Source organism: Pinus tabuliformis, chromosome 7 (assembly GCF_031772625.1).
Source record: "Pinus tabuliformis cultivar Carrire ecotype Pingquan chromosome 7, CPIR1, whole genome shotgun sequence".
NCBI classification, from domain to species: domain Eukaryota; kingdom Viridiplantae; phylum Streptophyta; class Pinopsida; order Pinales; family Pinaceae; genus Pinus; species Pinus tabuliformis.
Window position 1 is genome coordinate 629,836,031 of NC_142293.1, and position 21,825 is coordinate 629,857,855.

The window sequence follows — 21,825 nt, forward strand, 5'->3', positions numbered from 1 at the left end:
ATGTCCTGGCCATGAGGTTTTCATAAGGTCTAGTGCAAGTGGTTTATCATTGAAATGCATTGCTTATTGGCTTGTGCATTCATTTTGGCATTTGGTAGCTTGAGATGCAATCATTGGTAATAGAATTGTTTGTCTTCTTGGTAATATCCTCAAGGTATTGGGACGAGCCTCGTCTTATTTTTCTTTTAGTTTAGATACTAACTTTCTCTTGCTCTATTTTGTCTATATTAGCATTTCTTTTCATTAGTTAAATCTAGTCTCTAAATTGCATCTTCCATTAATCATTGTTAGCAATCTCATCTATCATTGATTACTTGTGCTTGTATCATTGACTCTATCTAATTGATATGTCATGTAAGTGATGAACATGCTAATAAGCACTATAACTAAAGGCATTTGATATTGATGTCATCATTGTTATTGTTTCATTGAGTAATCTTGAAATGCTTCATTGGTTGTTATTGCAAACTCGTAATCTTGTGTTTCAAAGTGATCTCTTATAATCTTGGTTATAAGTGGTTTATTATCTCTTACATTGAAGCATCTTGCCATATGCGCATCTCATTCGAGCAATCATATATTGTTGACATTTGCATCATTTTAGTGTTGCATTATTAAAACTTACCTCCAAGCATAAGCTTGGTTGATATAGACATAGGACCACCTTCTTCTCACCAATTTGAGAAGCTTGACCCTTGCTCAATGGTTAAAACAAGTGGCCTTGCAGTTCTCTTGTGGGCAATCCCTTGTAAAAACGGAGGTGCTTGGGTTGTTAGAATTCCTAGGTAGGTATCATTAATGAGGCCTTAGCATCCTTCCCCATCAGTTCTTTCTACAACCTTGTGTAAGACTTGTTTTAAAATAGTTGATGAGAATATTAGGCATTTAACTAAAATTAACCAAGATCCTGCATCACATGTAGTTTAGTCTTTCATTTCATTCATCAATCATTTGGTTATCGTACTTAGAATTGTGGGCTAATTATTTTACTTGCAAGATTAACTTTTACTCATTGTATCTTGAATTGTTATATCATTGTTGAGCATCTCCTTTCCTTGAAGTTCAAATTTACATTTTCTTGCAAGCTTAGTTTATTTTTGGCATGTTCTAGTTACTTTGAATCTCTTGCTTTCTTATATTAATGCTTGTCTTGCAGCACTACTTTATCTTGTAACTTGAAGTATTTTCCATTGTGCAAGTGATATAATCTTTATTGAGCATTGTTACAAGGCACTGGTCTCTAATCTGTTAAGTCCTATTGTTTCCATATTGATCTTAAATTGAATCTATTATTTAATACATACACATTGCTCATATAATAATTACACTTGCTGAATCAATCTTAATTCAAGTTGCATAGAGAGGTAGTTGTCTTTCCCTTAGTCTCCTAGAACTTCTTGTTCCAACAAGTTTCCCCTTTCCATCCATCTTTAGGGACTACCCCCCTTAGCTTGTCTAGAAGAGAGCTTAAACAAAGTGAGTAGGGAATAGGTTACAACCACTACTCTAAGGGTCACGCCTCTAAAATTACACCTAGTGGGGTTGGGATTTTTCCCACATTGAGGTGTACATTTTAGGCGACAACAATTGATTTATTATTTTAGTCGAACCCACAAGGTGGATCTTGTCAAATTGGAATTTTATTCATCCAGTATTTGGGGATTCCCTTTGATAAAAATTTCTCTCCAATGGACATGGGGAAATTATGCATTTAGAAACTATAGAGTAAACTACAATATTAGCGGTTCAAGGATCTCCCCCTAGGAGGCAAGCTAATAATCACTTCCAAAACCCTACAAGCCTCGCACATTTATTTTTGTTCTTGTTGGTTGCCTAGTCATGCACATTTTAAAAGCCTCGAAAAAAATTAAGGGCCTTTTGGGGGCAAAAAATGGTGGTGAGCATGATTGCCTCTAGTCCCACGGTAGGTATGCATTTTTACAAAGGAGAGGAATGGCTTGGAATTGATTGATATGGAATCTTAGGGAAACATCCCAAGAACAAAGCAGATTGTGAGGTGTTTGAAGGGCTCCGCTCCATGGTAGGTAATATTAAGGCATAAGATTTTGTATGGGCAACACATTCATAGGATTGAGGGTAATTTCAAATTAGATATCATATCCTCTCCTTACATGTTTAAGTTCATGGGTCTTTTATTTTTAAGAACTAGAAAACTTTAGCTAAGTTTGTGAATTGGAATTTCTTAGGTAGTAAATGTGGTTGTGACTTGAGCATTGTGCCCAATTTGGAGTTGAAAGAATTAAAATCATTGCATTGTTGAAATTCAAAGACATCAAGCTGACACATTGAACAAGAAGGACATCCTCATTTGGAAAGGGCTAGTGGGATTTCAATGCTTAGTCGTGGTTTGATTGGAGGGTGTCCCTAAAAAGATCTTACTCCAAACAAAGTGACTCTCCAGGAGATCCAAAGGTTGATTCCTTTAGAGTTCTTTAAGATGAATATTCGAATGCAAGGCTCAATTTGGAGGAATTGTTGTTGGTCCCTTGGTAAGGCACTATTAGTTTTCCTAAAACCAACAACTAGTTGATTATTACCTAGCAGATTCCTTCTTGTAAAACACAAATCTACTAAATAAAAAGCACTGCTAGGATTTTAACACAAACAAAATATAACAACAGAAACAAATTAATACATCAATCTCAAACATATGCACACATATATTTATGCCCCTCAAATTTGTTTACTAGGATAATGACCCTCTATGGAAAAATACAAATACAACAAAAACCCGTATGTTATGTCGGACAATCAAACCCTCTATAGATGCGGCCTTAGATCTTGCTTGGTTGGTCTAGATCCTTCTCCCTCGCTGCCATTTGCACTCTTCCTCAGACTCTGCACACTTAGATGAAAGTCTTTCTTCACCCAATAATTGAGATCTCAATATCTCACGATGTCTTGTGTTCAAAGATGTGTCTTCTCCCTTCACCTAGCCTACTTTTTATAAGTTTGAGTTATTGACCAAATCCACAACCCTAATCTCCAAAATTTCAATTTCACTTGAAATCAATAGTTGAGATTTATCTAATTCATTAATGCAAATAACTTTTGCATTTCAGTAGATTAACTTACTTTTTCTTATAAGAGTTAATTACTTGAATAATTCCTTTTATTAAAATAATAAGATTAAAGGTCCGTTCGAAGACTTCCACGTGTCTAAACACATAGACTTCTGTGGAAGTACCTGTCTAATGTTACTATATCAAAAGCCACTTCAGAATTACAATACAAAAAATCTATATTCCTTGTTGCATCAAAACCTTCCTTTGTCTCTAGGTTTTTATGTGAGGTGGGCCTAGATGAACTGAGACTGCAACATATCATCTTTTCACATTTCTTATAAATTATAAATCTTTGCTTGGTTGGTCATATATCAAGGATCACCAAAAATGCTCGTTTAGCAATAATTGGTTTTAGGAACGTTTGATTTGTTGTAAATCGGACTCTCTAAGCACATCTTATGAGAGTGTCAGATATCCAAGGATTCTTGCCAGCAGGTGAAGGCGCAGGTTACTTCCATCTTCTAGGGGACTGCCCATTTGTGGATCACTCTGTGGGGTGACTCTAAATAATTAAGTCTCAATGTTTATGGGTTCTCGGAAATGTCTTGGAGCTACTGCTTTGCTTTCTATTTAGAAACTAAGTTGTAAACATCTCTTCAACAATGGCAGAAAGGGGTATATTTTTGGCTTCAAGTGAAGGGTTGCCTACATATCAGAGGATGCCAAGAATGGATGCTTTTAGTTAATGTGATCACATTTCAGTCTAGTAGCACTAAGGAATAGGTTTTGAAATTTGTTTCTGCACTTTGTGGGCGGTCTTCCTTGCATATATTTCTGTTCTTTGTAAATAATGTTTGTTTAACATAAGACGTATTTTCTCCAAAGAAAGCGCCTTAGTGAATGAGTTGGCATGCTTCCAAGCTATTCCTTAACACGTTTTTTCTCTTATGCATATGTTTTAGGTGTGAAGCATTGTACCCTTGTGCATCCCTTGACATAATAATCCATTTTATAATTTATGTGCTTCAAAGAAGGAAAATTCAACTCATAAGTCATAAGCAATGTATAGAAAGCATATATCCTGCAATGGATTTCAGTAAGACTAATGTTATACAAAATAAGTAAAACCAAATCAAAGTTCTGCTGATGGTAGAACACAAGGATGATGGATTCTCTTTTCATGTTTTGGTTGTATAACTTCTGAAAACTGACTGCTTCTGATATTCCAGTATGGACCTCACAATTTGGTTAAAGAGGCAAAAGGTTTATTATTTCTTTACTGATTATTGTATTATTGCTTCAGAGTGCCTGGAATTGCACAGTTATTGAAATCTCCAAAGATGCACGGTGGATTTTAGAAGGGCCTTCACTAAAAAAAAGTAAACACAAACAGATAACATGCACTGCCAAAAAATTGGTAGATAAATATTCACAATGCTGAAACATGTTTGCAAAAGCTTCTAGAAATCAGTGTCCTCAATATGCATGCAGTTTGTAATACTCAGTCTATAATATTTGAACACGTCCACCATGGATCAAAGTTTTTCGAATAATCTTTCCATTCAAACTTTATACTCACAAGAAGGCCAAATCAACATGTTCTAGAGGCTGCAGCATAAAATGTTAATCACTACACTCTGATCCTCTCAGAAATGTAAGTTCAAAATTATTTCAAAATGTAACCAGCCTCCAGCATGAGTAGTACCAAAAATCATGCTTAAATCGGTTCCATTTTCCATGGACAATCACAGAAGAAAATCATGTCTTTTCTCCACTGTTAAAACTAAAAGAGAATGAATTTCTTATTACCTCCGATGAATATGTAACAGAAATGAGGAAATTTTCCGTTAAGCATTCGACAAGGAATAAGTTTATTAGTAGAAATATTTGTTAATGCTTGGTTATAAGCATATTTTGCATTTTCTTTTTTAGCATTACAACCTTTTCAAGCATGCCTTCACTTGAGTAAGCCTTAATCATTGTCCCAAATGTTATTTCGTCAGGTTCACATCTTCTGTCCTTCATTTGTTGAAACGCTTTCTCCATTTCCATGAGATTTCCTGCCCTTTGGTACGCATTAATTACAGAATTGTAAAAAGGAGCATCAGGAACTATATCAGAATTCTCTACTTGCCGTAGAAACTTTGTGATCTTATGGAACATCCCTCCTTTACTGTATGCACTCACAAGAGAGCAGAGAGTTATACTATTGGGCTTAACACCTTCAGATATCATTAAATTATACAAATATTCCATCTTTTCAATTTCACCAACCCTCCCATATGCATCAATTACAGTATTATATGTTACATTTGTCCATGAAAAATAGCATTTCTGCATGTTCTCCATCACTGTAGTCATTTTTTCAAATAAACATTGTTTACCATATGAATTGATTATCGTATTGAATGTCCTTACATCAGGCTGAAGCCCAATGCTGTAGAACTTTTCATACCATCTCTCCATATTTTCAATTTGTCCTCTATCACCAAATGCCCTGATAGTGGAATTCATAGTCCACACGTCAGGCTTACAGTTGTGATTCTCAAACATGTGTGAGAGGATATTCTCCATCTGTTCCAACATGCCTGCTTTTCCATAACCATCAACAATTGTATTATAGGTGACTATGTTAGGCCTCATTCCAGCACTTGAAATTTCAGCAAGCAGCCTATCAACATGGTCAAAATGGCCCAGTTCAACACAAGACTTTATAAATATAGTGTAGGTAAATATATTAGGTTGACAATGAGGAATGGCCTTCATTTCATCAAGAATAGCAAATGCCTTGTCAAGGACACCACTCCTTCCATAAGCAGCAAGGAGAGCAGTGTAGACTTCGACATTCATATAACAATCTTCTTGAAGCATTAGTTGGAAAAGACTATATGCTTTCTCGTGTTGCCTACACCTCCCAAGCATGACTAGAAGTTTCAAGTATACTTCAGTCTTTGGTCGATACCACTGCTGTTCACGTAGCAATCCAAATATCTGTCAAATACAAAACAACTGTCAAAACTTATGTTCAAGAAAATTCCATACAAGTGGTGTGACCGTAGCCAAGATAGTTTCCATCATTTGTCATGATGCCTTCAAATATACAAGATTCCAATTTTGCGTATGCATTTACTAAAATCCATAGAAGTCCTTCCAAAATGCTAACATGTATCAATTCAGTTCTATCTAAAGTGCATACATGTGCTCAGAATGTTGCTTGTTCAGAATGGAACTGCAGGACTATTTGGCTAAGCAGAGTAAAATGTCAAAGATGTAATGCAAACTAGTCATTTTACACGTGACCATCTTCTCAAATATCTTCATAATATCATGTGACTGGTGCCAAGATAATGTCCATAATTTGTCTTTATGCCTTCAAATATCCAAGATTCCAATTTTGCATACAGATTTAATAAAATCCATTAAATCCTTCCACAATGCTCACATGTATCAACTTTTGTTCTATCTAAAGTGCATACATGTGCTAAGATAGTCACTTGCTCAGAATGGAAATACAGGATTATTCGGCTAAGCAATGAGTAAAATGTCAAAACATAATGAAGACTAGCCATTATGCAAGTGACCATCTTCTCAAATAACTTCACGAGTCCATTAGAGAAATTTTGAGGTCAAAAAAAGGTCTCAAAACAAAAATTTACAACAAAAATCAACTTTATAAGAACCAAAAGGATTCAATATGATGATGTCAATCATGGGGGATGATTCACCATTTTTGGAGTAAAAAGATAAAAAAATAAAAAACTACTTTTTCAACTCGTATTTTCAACTTATCTCCATACGATTTTACTCAATTTTTGAGCAGCAGTATTCGTTGAATACAAAATTTAATTTTGCATCCAAGGAGTACCCACGTTGCATACTTTGGATAGACCCTACTACACGAAAAATGTGAAATACATGAAAAAACGTGATTGCAAATTTGCAATCACGTTTTTTCATGTATTTCACATTTTTCGTGTAGTAGGGTCCATCGAAGGTATGCAGCATGGGTGCTCCTTGCATGCAAAATTAAATTCTGCATCCAACGAGTACTCCCGTTCGAAATTTGATTTAAATTCATAGGAAGATAAGTTGAAAAAAAAAAATAGTTTTTTCTTTTTTCCCTCCAAAACTTGATGAGGTAATCTAATCTTATTTTATTATTTTATAATATTCCTTAGGAAGCCCATTTTAGACCTCAATTTCTCTAATGCATGTCATATCATGCTACACAAAAGGTATTGTGTTTCCTCAAATAGATAGTTTAATACAATCAGTATAATAGGAATCCTCCACTCTGGTATATCTTTAATCCATGAGATATCACATTTACAAAACATTCATTAATATAAGGAATTTAACAAAACAGAAAAGGAATTCAACGAGTATGTGGGGAGAAAGAAATTACCATTAAAATCGATCTATGAACAAGGGGAAACTATTGTATAGTAGAGCATCAATGAGAACAATCTAGAGCATTTCCATCCTATGCCAATACTAAATAAAGATGTAATACGAACAAGCCTAAAAGCAGTACTCCATGAGAGATATATTAAATAAGTACGACAAATGCTACTTATTTTACAAGCGACTATATTATGAAATATCTTCATAAGCCATGTCAATATTTTGCTACACAAAAGGCATTATGTTTCCTCAAAGAGAGTTTTGATTACAATCAGTATAGTAGAAAATCCTCAACTCCGGTATGGCTTTAATCCATGAGATACACATTTAAAGAATGCTAACTAATATCAGGAATCTAATAAAAGGGGAAAGAAAATCAACGAGTTGCATGGGAAGAAAGAACTACTGACAAAATTAACCTATGAATGAGGTGAAATTATGATAAAGTAGAGCATCAATAAGAATAACCTGGAGCATTTCCAACCTATGCTAATACTGGAAAAAGATGTAATATGAAAAAGCCGAAAACACAATACCCCATGAGTGATATATTAAATAATTACAACAAATGAAACTGATAACGGGTGCTCATATGTCCATGGTGGCAAAGCTGCAAAAGTATGGACTCTGGAGAAGTAGTGTGAAATATAACATTCATTCCAAGATGGAAAAAATCTAAGGAAACAATAACCAGCATTCACGTCTTTAAGGTCACAAGATTACAAAACTATGTTCTAAGTGGGGGCAATGAGGATGCATTTGATCCTAAGCTGACATTAGATTTGGCCCCATCATAATAAAGTTTCCAAATGTCATTGGAATCCAATCTACCTACGTCAATATTACCTAGAGTATCCACAAGACGAGTAGTTACACCAGCCTAAGAGAGAGCAAGGCTCCTAGGTTGTTTGGGCATGCTGAGGGCACGTCTAGAAAAAGTGTGCCAAGACCAATCTTGATGTGCATAATGGGTTCATCTTTCTATCTCAAGTCAAATACAATATATCCGTTGGCCTTTCTCATTAAATTCAGGTTCGATTGGGCTTTCCTTCCATGGAAGACATGGGCAAGACCAATAGATCAAAATTATCCCTTAAGACTCTATGAACAAACCCTATTAAGAAGCATACCATAGACCACAAGGATGTCAACTACCACGATATCAATTATTTGATGGATCCTTAGGTTGGAAGCTATCCAGACTAATAGATATCCAATTCCCCTACGACCTTCACTTCAGATTTGTCTAAGTGATCTACAAAGAAGATTTGACATGTTTAGCATTTAGCTTTTGACAAACCGAATTTGTAAATGACAACAGCAGAAGCCCCTAAATCTACTGAACAATTATGGAGATTCTGTTTGAAATGGTGAAGGTCTTTGCCTTAGACTGCTTTCTAAACATAGCATTTAAGGAGGAAACTTTCCTTGGTTGGGGGAGTATCCTCTAAGGATTTTCGAAGCTCATGTTGCTCGCTAATTTTTTGTATCTCAAGTTATATTGTCCTTGATCCTCTTCATATCTTCAACAACATTATATCCAGTTTCCAAGGAGCAGGCAAAAGGTAAGCATTTGTTTTTGCTGTAGCAAAATTTGGAGGAGCATCATAAGTATCGTGTTGTTTTTCCTTATTGCCTAAGGGGTACTTCTGCTCTGCTGTCCCTACTGAGGTTGTACTTCCTTTGTTTTATTATCCTCTCTATCATTCTCTTCATGAGGCAGTTCTTGGTGCGATCAGCACCAATATTCCAAAGCTATGTCATCAAGATCGCCCTAGTTGTTGACAAATGAGCTAAGTCACCTGACACGGGGATTCGGGATTCGTGGTGTCGGATTCGGACATGTTGACCCCCCGGAACAAGACACGTAGGATTCGTTATATATTATTTTATTAAAAATATATATATATATTATATATATATATATATATATATTAAAAATTAGATATTTCTTACAAAAATTTTAATTAATGATACAAATTTATTGATTTCAAACATAGATCTTCATCTATCGCTATTAGCATGCATAGTACATACAAAATTCAAATACATGTCAATGGTACTGGTCACATAAATCATGATTCATAATTCATAACTGAAAGACAACTTACAACTACAAGATAGTAAGATAAACACACTGACAATTGTAGTTTTCTCATTAAGTCATCAAATCAAAATGTGTTACATAGGTAGTGCTGGTGCAATGCCAATGGCAAATAGAAATAGAAAATATAAAACAACTACAGGTATACAAGCCTCAAGGCATCAATCAGCATCAGAATCAGCATCAATGTCCTCATCATCATGGTCCCCACTGCTCTCCTCTGCATCCTCCTCCTCCCCTGTATCCATAGTCGCCTCTGCATCTGCTGGTGTGGAGGATGACCCCTCTAAGTCATCAAATCTAACAGGCTCTAGCACTGGATAATTGAGATCCATGTTGGCCAATGCCAACTCAACACTGGTGTCCAGACCCATATCATCAGGAACAATGTTACTTGGGAGCGGGAGCGAAAGCGGGGAGCGGGAGCGAAAACGGGAGCGGGAGTGACATTTTCAGAAGCTCCTGGTTTGGTGCTCTTGATTAAATACGAGTTCCATACCCTAATACATGACAAAATTCAATGGAAACATTGCAATCCCCCAATCCTAAAATCCTGAAAAACTGATAAGTCTGCTGGATTTTGAATGAAATCTAAAATTCTACTTTCTCCATATGAAATCCAATGAGGCCGAAACCACTCTCAAACATCCTGAGTCATTTCATGGTAATGTTAAAAATTTAAGTAAAAGTGACATTCTCCTTAATCTTCATTTTCATGAAGATTAAGGAGAATGTCACTTTTACTTTAAGAATTTAACATTACATTGAATAGCATATCAATATTAGGGCCTAGACTTGATCATGAAGCTGCCAAAACGCTTGCCAAATGAAAATATGCGTAGTTGTAATGACCAAATGCAGTCTTTTCATACCCGCGCAGGTCACTTTTTGAGCCTAGCGAGTCCTGGAAAACAAGACACGATTCCCAAAATCGTGACACGCAGTCAGATTCGACGTGTTAAAAAATGACACGACGTGTCATGGGTTTTGGACACGAATCTGGAGAGAATCGCTTCGGACACGATGGATTTGGGATTCGTGGGGCCTATAGGACGAATCCGGTTACATAGCAAATGAGGGTTCTATCCTCAAGATCGAATTACTACTATTAGTATTCTGATAAAGATTTATGTTATTTGAAACATATCTTTGTCTGCAAATTGATCAAGGCATTAGATAACTTTTATAGAACCCTTTGCATCCTTTCTATCTTGGGATGGGGTTACTTATCTTTGTGTTAACGTTAGCCACTTGCTTCTAAGGTGACAGTGCGTAAAGTAGATAGAAACGCCTTTTGTTTGCGACCAGTTGGAGGATTATTTTCTCAGAAAGATAAGTAATCTAACTATATCATGAAATGTCATGTTATTATATTTTTATTCTGTATTTTATTATTTTCTAGTTGTGCAGTTATACGTATGGATTTAATTTGCATAATTAATGATGAAAGCATTATAAAACTGGATTCATGTCTTAAGATTTAAATTGAATTTAAGTTTACCGTAGCTTTGATTCTGCTATTGAATTCTACAACCAACTAGTGAAATCAATTTTGGTATCAGAGAAAATTTTATGGTGTTTTTGGGATACCCCATAGCCTTGATGGTATACGGAGGTCGTTGGATATGAAACGGTATGCTATCAAAGCACAGAATACTATCAAAGCCAACAGTTATAATATTGAGGCTATATGGGCCAAAATTAGACTCCACAAGAAGAAATCTTACTTTGCATACAAGTTGTTTGATAAAAATCCTCAATGCATGTTGAATAAAAACATATGCTAGATCAATGGGATCAATGATCTAGACGAATCCACCTCAAGATTAACGTGGATGGGCATATGTTGCAGAGCTTATTGTTCACCTTGTTGGACATATGTGCTGGAAGTTAACTGCACAAGAAGAGTTGTAGTTTGCAAGTTATATTTTTGACAAAATGCGAAGGAAACAAGGAGTATAAAGCCTCTAAAGGAGAGATTTGTGGCTTTGAAATGCTCAAATTGTGCTATAGACAAAGCATATGGAGGGTTTGAGGGAAACATTGTTGGGTATAATCAGGGAAATTGTAGAGCTGGCTCCATGGTACGTTAGTTTGTGTAGCTCGAACAGGTGTTCTAGTCTCAGATTGTGTCTATGAGGCTAGGGAACACATTTTCTCCAATACCTAGAAAAGGTTTCGCAAGAAAAGGCCTTGATTAGAATTAATTAGCCAGTTAATTAATTTTCCTAAGTCTAACTTAGGGAAATGGCTTAATTAATCAATATTAATTGAGGTAAATCAATTTTCCTCTAGTGACTTCTAGAAGAGTCGTGAGAAGGGGTCAAGATGATCTTAGCCATCGATTGAGACAAGATCATGGCCATTTGTTCACCAACGAGAGATTATAAGAGGAGATCGATGGGTCATTTGGAGAACACACAAGATCAGTGAGAGATTGAGACACAACATTGCAGTTAGAGCAAGGGTGCAGAGGCAATGCAGAGACACCAGCAGAAGGGTTTCAGCAAAGATTGAAGATCAAAGTTCCGGGGAGGAAATATTCATAATGATTTCCAATTTCTTAGTGATAGAGAGAGATCGATTTTCTACAAAGGCACCGAATCAAGGAGGTCGAGTTGCCAGAGGAAGGACAAAATTCCCAAAAGAGGATCAATTTGCCTATGGAAGTTCGATTTGCGAGTGAGATCATATTTTCCAGTGGAGGCCGAGTACATTTCCCAGCCAGTGTGAATTGCCAGGTGGGTCGAATTTTTCTGCTAGGCTACACAGGTGAGCCATATCAAATAGCCAAAGGGAGGCCGAATTTGATCTAAGGGGATGAGTTGCTTCCAGGAGGTCAAATAGACTTGCAAAAGTGAAGAAAATATTTTGCCGAAGGTTTGCTATTTTACGACAACCAATTGTAATATTTTTGCTAAAAAATTAATAATAAAACCCTCATTTGCAGAACTAGATTTCCCTTCGAGGTTTTTCCATGGACATTTGTCTGAAAATTTGGTGTTCATTATTTGTGTGTGTGCATAATTTTTCTCAATTCCTATGGTTAATTATTTTTTAGTGAAGTTGCAATTGTGTTTTATTCAATATTTGCCGCAAATAATTTTCAAAACACAAATAATCTAAATTGATAGGAGAATAATAACCAGTGATTGCAACAGTAATCAAAATTTCACATGGAATCAGAGCAGATCTGAGGGAAGAAGGAGAATCTGCGCAGGAGCAGGAAGAGAAAGTCGAGGGTTTTAAGCCAGTTCGAGTTCTTCAGTTTATTCTCCATATTTATTTGGGTTTTGTTGTATTTCCAGAATTTCCAAAGATGGCCACAACAAGTTTGAGAGATGAGGACAGATTGGATGGAGCCTCTAACTTTGGCATGTGGAAAGCCAGAATGTCATTCTTATTGGATGAGTATGGACTGAAGGAGTAGCAGAGAATGTGATTGTCGTACCAACAGATCCACAGCAGTTGGCCACCTATAAAAAGGAGAATGTCAAATTGAAGAGGATTATCCTTGATGGTGTCAAGGGCCATATTGTTCTGCATATCATAGAGAAAGACACAGTGAAGCAAATGTGGGACACCATAGTAAAATTGTACCAGAATCCTTCAGAGAATAGGAAGATGATTCTCAAAGAGAAGTTGAGGACCATCAAGCAGCAGAAAGGAGAAGACATGACTTCCTACCTCACCAAAGTTCGACTTGTCAGAGATGAGTTAGCTACAGTAGGAGACAAGCCTAGTGATGATGAGCTAGTGCGCATAGCACTGAATGGGTTTTCCAAGGAATGGAGTATGTTCGTCCAAGTGATTTTTGGGCGAGATACACTTCCAGGATGGGATCGCCAATCAAGTGACTTTACTCAGGAGGAGCTTAGGCTCAACTTGGTCAACGACACCCGCAACAGCGGCAAGGCACCAAAGGTGGAGAAGGAGCAAGAAAATGTCGCCCTAGCAGGAAAGGGAAAGGCAAAGAAGGAATCCAGTGAGCGACAAGGCTCAAAAGGAGAGAAGAAGAATAAGGACCGATCAAAGGTCAAGTGCTATGGCTGTCATGAATTTGGCCACTGTGTCAGCGATTTCCCACAGACGAAGAAGAAAGGCAAGAAGCAAGTAGCAACTTCAATAGTTGCAAATGAGCTCTCCAGCGTGATGGAACAAGAATTTACATTGATCGCTTGCCTATCTAGCTCAACTTCACATGGTGTATGGTATAAAGATAGTGGAGTGTCATTTCATATGACAGGAGTTAGAGAGCACTTCTCCGATGATAAGGAAGAGAACATTAGATTCCAGATTCAGATGGGAAACAAGTCCAAGTGCAACCCAGTTGCTAGAGGGACTGTTCTATTTCAGAGGGAGAATTGCGAGGTAGTTCCTATTCACGATATGTTGCGTGTGCCAAGCTTGGGGATGAACTTTATCTTCGTATCAATCTTTCAAGACAAACAATATGATGTTGTCTTTAGAGGGGCACAGGTGTTGTTGAAGCATAAGGATTGGAGGTCACCTATAGCATTTGGAGTGAGAAGTGGTAGGTTGTATTAGCTGCAAATGGACACTCCTAAGGCACTAGTTAGCAGTTGCAATCCAAGGGATCAAGGGGAGCTATGGCATAGAAGGATGAGCCATATTCATCATGGAACACTCAAACTACTTCATGAAACTGTGACAGGTGTTCCAGAAATGAGCACAAAGCACAATGATGTTTGCAGAGGATGTGTGTTGGGGAAGTTTGCGAAAGAAGCTTTTCCAAGGAGTGACAATAGATAGCAAGGGATACTTGACTTAGTGCATTCAGACATATGTGCATCGATGTCGACAAAATCTCTCCGAGGATACGAGTATTTTGCAACATTTATCAATGATTTCTCCAGGAAGACCTGGACCTATTTCTTGAAGATCGAGAACAAGGTCTTTAGTTGCTTTCAGGAGTTCAACGCTCTAGTGGAGAATGTGATAGGAAGAAAGATCTAAACTCTTTGGTCAAACCACGGAGATGAATATACCAGCAAGGAGTTCCAAGAGTTTTGTACTAGGGCAGGAATCCGAAAAGAGTGGATGGCTCCTTACAACCTGCAACAGAATGGATTTACTGAGAGGAAGAACCACTTTATTTTGAAGGCAGCAAGAGTGATGTTGTATGACTAGGATCTCCCACACTATTTATGGGCAAAGGCATGCAGTACTGCAGTCTATATACAGAACAAGGTACCACATAGAGCGCTTGCCAAGATGACACCTGCGGAGGCATTCACTTGGAAGAAGCCAGATGACATTCATTTCAAGATAGTTGGCAGCCTAGCATATTGTCACATTCCAGGGGAGACGTGTTTGAAGTTGGATCAGACTACGGAGTGAGGTTGCTTCGTTGGCTACATACAGGATCTTCATCCTAGGGGCCAAGAGGATTATATTCAGGAGGGATGTCAAGTTCATGGAGGACAAGTCATATGGCAGGTCTAGCGAATTTCCAGTAGCAGAAGATCAGAGTGAGCAACCAGCGGAAGATCTAGGGTTGAGCAGCAAAATCAAGGGTAGCAAAGCACAAGTACCATTACTAATACGAGCACTAATTCAAGTGCGCCTACTCCTGAGGCTTCGCAGAGCATGGAGCAACAGATGCAACAAATCAAGGAGATGCATTAGGAGGAAATGGAGGTGGAGATTCCTAACTCCACTTTGGCAAGAGGAACTAGGAGGTTCAGCAAACACTCAAAGATGCTCAAGGAGTTTGTGGGAACTCCTAGGATGGGCAGTAGTCAATGGAGACAACCAGAGAGGTACACTGGATACATGGCGTTGGTCAGTCAGTTGATAGATAGCGAGCCTTCCAGCTATCAGGAGGTTGCACAGCAACAGGTATGGCGAGATGAGATGGTTGAGGAATATTCCTCAATCATGTAGAACGATGTTTGGAAGGTTGTACTGAGACCGATAGATAGGGCGGTGGTTGGATCACACTGGATCTATAAGATCAAGCACAGTGCAAATGGCAACATCGAGAAATACAAGGCTAGGTTCGTGGCCAAGGGGTTCTCTTAAAAGGAGGGAATAGATTACGAGGATAGATGGCAAGATTTTCCTTGGACAAGGGAAATATTACATCAAGATCCTGAGGAGATTCGGGATGGACAATTGCAGAGCCATGTCTACTCCCATAATCACTAATTGAAGGAAGATAGATGTATCCAAAAGCTGAAATTTTAGCATCTCAGGGATTAATTTCTAAAAATAGAAAGTCTCAAGTATGACTTTCCAAATATAGTAAATTACCTTGAGGCTTGCATTAATTGGTAATCAAGAGTTGATGGAAAATCCCTTCTGATCATCAATCAATCCTAATAGTTCAATTTTAACTTAATCATCAATATTATCATTAATATTAATATTATTATTCTTATTATCATTATGATACTATTATATTATTATTAAAAAGAAATTCAAGTCTCTCAATCATGGCTCTCAATAATGTTCTCTTACACTCTCATTAATGTTCTTACACTCTCTTACTCACATTAAAAGACCCGTCATAAAATATTCTTCTTACGCATGTCATAAAATATTCCTCTTACGCATGTCATAAAAGATTCCTCTTACAAGGAAAGGGATACAAGATTTCTCTTACACACTCATTAAAGGCATGTCATAAAAGATTCCTCTCACTCTATCATCTAAGGCATGTGTTGCCTCTCCTTAATGGCATGAGTTACTCTTCCATAAATGGCAAATGTAACTCCTCCTCAAGGTATGTGTATTGCTCCTTTATGTCAATAATTCATTGCTCCTCCTATATATGTGTCTCATATCATCTCACCTCACTTACTTATGCATTGTGAATTCGAACTTGAGAGAGAGTTGGAGAGACTTGAAGGAGATTTTGAGAGAGAGAAACTTGGAGAGTAAGAGCAGAACTTGGTGAGCCAAGGTTGATAATGGGTTTGCTTCAGTTGCTACTACCAATGATCTTCATGCTACAACTTGTTCAAATTTGGGTGAATTTTCTCAATCTCTTAATCTCTCATTGTACTTTGTATCTCCATTGAACTATTGACATCTAATAGAAGAAGAATCTGGTTAGGCTTTCCCCTTGTGGGTTTTTCTCTGGTCATTGGACCTAAATTCTTTGCGCCTCATTGTGTTCTTGGTTGTCTTCTATTGTGCATATGGTTTATATGGTTTATGCTATATCTACAATTGTTTAACTAATATTGTAGCATAAAAAAGTTTTGTAATAAGTGATTGTCACAACATAGAACATCAGAATTTCAACACCAAAGAGGAGGTAGACCCCACCTTGTATAGGCAGCTGATAGGCTCTCTCATGTATCTGGTCAACACCAGGCTAGACATATCCTATGCAGTAAAAGTCAGTTCTTGATAGAGCCAAAACAAGTGCATTGGACAGCGGTTAAACATTTGTTGAGATATTTGTGCGGCACTATCGAGTATGGGATCAAATATGCTCGAGGCGATGGTGTCAAGTTGGTTGGCTATACTGATGCAAACTAGGCAAGTAACATAGTGGATCGGAAAAGCACTTCAGGGTGCTACTTCAGCATGGGATCAGGAGTTGTTTCTTCATACAACAGGAAGCAGAAGTTTGTGGCACTGTCTTCTGTAGAGGCAGAGTACATAGCAGTGAGCATGGCTATGTGTGAGGCCATATGGCTTCGGAAGCTGCTAGTAGCCTTGTTTGGTCAAAGAGGAGAGACAACAATGATACACTGCAATAATCAGAGTTGCATTAGGTTGTCAGAGAATCTGGTGTTTCATGACAAGTCCAAGCATATAGACATCAAATACCACTTCATCAGGGACTGTGTGCAGCGCAGGATTGTCTAGCTACAATATATACCTACAGATGAACAGGTAGCAGATATACTGACAAAGGCTTTGGGGAAGGCAAGATTCATCTTCTTTAGAGACAAGTTGGGTGTTATGCAGAACACCTTCCTCGCTAAGAGGGAGTGTCAATTTGTGTAGCTTAGGCAAGTGTTCTAGTCTTAGATTGCGTCTATGAGGCTACAAAACACCTTTTCTCCAATGCCCAGAAAAGGTTTCACAAGAAAAGGCCTTGATTAGAATTAATTAGCCAGTTCATTAATTTTCCTAAGTCTAACTTAGGGAAATGGCTTAATTAATCAATATTAATTGAGGTAAACCAATTTTCCTCTACTGACTTCTAGAAAAGTTGTGAGAAGGGGTCAAGATGATCTTAGCCATCAATTGAGATAAGATCATGGTCATTGATTCATCAACGAGAAATTATAAGAGGAGATTGATGGGTTATTCGGAGAACACGCAAGATAAACGAGAGATTGCGACACAACATTGCAGTGAGACAAGGGCACAGAGGTAGAATAGGGACACCAGCTGAGGGGTTTCAACAAAGATTGAAGATCGAAGTTCTGGAGATAAAATCTTCCCAATGATTTCCAAATTCTCAATGACAGGGAGATCAATTTTCTACAAAGAGGCTGAATTTCTAGTAGTGGTGTGAATTGATCAGGGAGGCCGAGTTGCCAAAGGAAGGATGAAATTCCCAAAAGAGGATCGATTTTCCTAAGGAAGTTCACTTTGCCAATGATATCAAATTTTCCAGTGGAGGCCGGGTACATTTCCCAGCTAATGTGAATTTCCAAGAGGGTCGAATTTATCTACCAAGCCACATATGTGAGCCAAATTGAATAGCTAGAGGCAGGTCGAATTTGATCTGAGGAGCTGAGTTGCTTTCAGGAGGTTAGATAGACTTGCAAAAGTGAAGAAAATATTTTGTCAGAGGTTTTCTATTTTATGGCAACCAGTTGTAATATTTTTGTTGAAGAATTAATAATAAAATCCTCATCTGCAGAACTGGTTTTCCCTTCGAGGTTTTTTCAGGGACATCTATCTGAAAATTTGGTGTTCATTATTTGTGTGTGTGCATAATTTTTCTCAGTTTCTGTGGTTAATTATTTTCAGTGAAGTTGCAGTTGTGTTTTATTTAGTATTTTCCGCAAATAATTTGCAAAAGACAACCAATCTAAATTGATAGGGGAATAATAACCAATAATTGCAACTGTGATCAAAATTTCACATGGTAAAATGGGGAAATTTTTAAAATGTCAATTATGTTAAATGGTAGAAATTTGAAATTGATTGGTCATAATGTTCGTAGGGAATTTAAAGTTTTGGAGGAGACATGAATGATTTAGATTAAATCATCGGATATAGATCTACAAAGGAGATCTTCTCGAGGAGGTTTGTAAAGTGTGAAGATGGTAGACATAAATTTGTTGTGAATGGTCCAAATCATTTTAGAACAGGGAATATATGGCCCAAATCTCATCATGACAAAGGATTAAAAGATATGGACGAGAGAGACTAGAATGTTGTCAATGACTAATATCAACGCCACCAGCCAGATCTACAGGGGAGATTTGCCTACAATATTTTGTAAAAAGCAGAGGCCTCAACAAGAAAAATCCACAAGTGGCTCAGATTAACCCCACCTGCCAAATCAATATCTGAGATTGGCTCACAGAATTCTTTTTCACTAGTGTAAAAGATTGTGGCACAACCTCCACAAATATTCCCTATAGAGATTCCACAAGGGCCACAATGACATGAAGGAAGGTGACACAACATTCACAAGTAATGAACACAGACACGACGGCCACATCTACACACACATGTTAGAGAAAGAAAAATTCTAGAACCAATTCCTTGTTTTAGCCTTAACAGGAGTATACGAACTCCAATGAGGGTGATATTTTTGGTGAACGTTAGTAGTGATGTTATGTAAAAAAATGTCAATGAGGGTTGGTCGTAGATTTGGCTCCAAAATTTTGTAAATAAGAATTAACAAGTTTTAAAGGATCATAGTTGAATATGAAACTTTGAAAATGAGGAATGTGTGCAAGCACCAAAAACCCCAATGGACTATTTGGCCAAATTCAAAAGGGTTTGGAGCAAAGGTGCAAAAACAAATCAAAATTCATTATTCCAAGAGAAGAAAGAAACATGATCCAAGACATCGAAATTGAAAAAAAAAATATTACTCAATATTTAATCTTCTCAATGATCTAGACCATTGTTCCAGGAACTATCCCCCCCCCCCGACTTAGAGGCAAGAACCGCAAACCGTGCCGATCCATGCTTGAAGCGCAAACAAAACTACAAACCCGAAATTTGGAATCGCGCTTCGCATGAAAAAACATGGTTCCTGGACCTATGGGAACCATGACAGTTTCGTGCAACCAAACCATGGTTTTGGCACGATGCTAGAACACTTCCTACATAATTCTAGATGGAACACATAATTCCTGTTAATCTAGGTTGTCATTGATGTCAATATAACAGTGTTTGTGATGGCAAATTCTTTAATACATGATGTTACCTATTGATACCCATTGATCTTAATACTGCTCATGGAGGATCCAAGGATTGAATACAGACGTAATAGAAATAGTGGAACCAAGGAGGAAAGCTATCGGAAGCCGAGGAAAGCCAAAGAGTAAGAGGAAGAAGTCATTGAAAGCCAGCAAGAGAAGAGAAGCAATTTATCGGAAGCAGTTTATAGGGAGGAGTTAAGATATCAGCGCTTTATCAGAGAAATTATATTGTCGCGTTATCGGCGGTTCTATTATATTAAGTTATGTAAACACTGCTCAAACCCCCGATTGCAATATGAGTTACAGACCTAATGGTCCCATTACAACACGCCCTAAAGAAATATCGCATCCTCCATATCGCTAGCCTTAAAGCCTTGTCACATACAAATCCGTTGATTGCGATATAATATGCGGACCCGTTGGACCATTATAATACACCTTAATGAAATATCGCATCCGCATTGGAAGTTATGTATCACAAAGGAATGCCACTTGAAAACTGCGATTGCGATATCATTACGGACCCGCTGCACCATTGCAATACAACTCAATATCATATTGCATCCATCGCATAATCACAAACCAACCATTATATTCGCATAATCATGTTCCATTCAAAACGTCGATTGCGATATAATACGCAGACCCGATAGCTCCATTAGAACATACCTTTATGTAGTATCGCGTCCAGATATCGGGGAAGTTACGCAAATCATAAGAGTTGTCACCGTCAAACCGCCGATTGCGATATAACTGTGGACCCGACAGAGTGCCGATTGCGATGGAGCTGTGGACCCAACGGATCTATTGACGACGATTTAATATTATATCACCTTCGCTTCATCGGCAATATGAATATCGACCATGTTACATCGGTGTGATGTTAAGAGTTGCGATTGCGGGACCTCCAAAAGTTGCGATTGCGATTAAAAGTATGACGTGGCGTGTGGGGACCTCTATTAATGTGGATTTTCATGAAGGTTGCGATTGTGGGGGTAAGGTGATGATGTGGCAAGCCCTCCGATATATTTTTAATATACCACCTCATGCACAAGTCGGCCCCTCCACCTTTGAACGTGTCGTTTCGTTCATTGGCAAAACTCACACGCATATATATATACAAGTTGAAACGCTTCACTTGAGTCAGGGGAATCAGGCATCTATCACAGAGAACAAGGAAAAGTTCACAACTCGTGAACTTGAAGAAACAGAGGAAGTCGAAGGTTTGGCAGACGCAGAAGGTGCAACAAAAGCCGAAGGTCGAGCGAAGAAGGACACTGAAGACAGAGCGGAAGGACAATCTTTTGACCTGATTCATTTTGAAAGATAAGGTCGAAGCCCTTGGGGTTGGTACCTCATAATTGGTAGGATTGGTGTCCTTGGCGTTGGTGCTCCTAAATCCAAGGTTGGTGCCTTGACAAGATAGGGTCGAAGCCCTAGAGGTCGAAGCCTCATCAAAACCAAGTTGGAGCTTGGAACACATTTATATTGTATTTATTATTTTACTCAATAAAATTATACTTATACATTTCTCTATTTAAATTGTGAAGAATTAAACTGGTAATAATAACAATTGAAAGAAAATACTGATTCACCCCCCTCTCAGTATTTCCAACAATTGGTATCAGAGCCAGCTTCTTCATATCAGCCTAACAGCTAGAAGAAGGATTCTTAGTCACAATGAAAAATCAAGAAGTGTCAGGAAGACTTCCTCTGTTCGATGGCACAAATTTTGGTTTTTGGAAAAAAAGAATGTCCTACTACTTAATGTCCCTTGGACCTGAAGTTTGGCATTCGGTTTTAAATGGGTACACAGCGCCTTCCACTCTTCCAATAGATCAAGACGAAAGGAAAGCTTACATTGCAAATGCAAAAGCCTTAAATTCCATCACTAGTGGAATCACTAATTCTGAAT

The 21,825-nt window shown here is 37.8% G+C and overlaps 1 protein-coding gene across 1 annotated transcript in view; it reads right to left on the bottom strand.

Annotated features, from left to right (window-relative positions):
• Positions 1-4,849: 4,849 nt before the first annotated feature.
• The window catches only part of LOC149249014 (uncharacterized), a 94,262-nt gene continuing 77,286 nt past the window's right edge, over positions 4,850-21,825 (bottom strand). Inside the window, exon 2 of the mRNA XM_089456156.1 lies at positions 4,850-6,017. Within this exon, the coding sequence (XP_089312282.1) occupies positions 4,917-6,017 (1,101 nt within the window). The 3' untranslated portion in view covers positions 4,850-4,916. The remainder of the gene's footprint in view (positions 6,018-21,825) is intronic.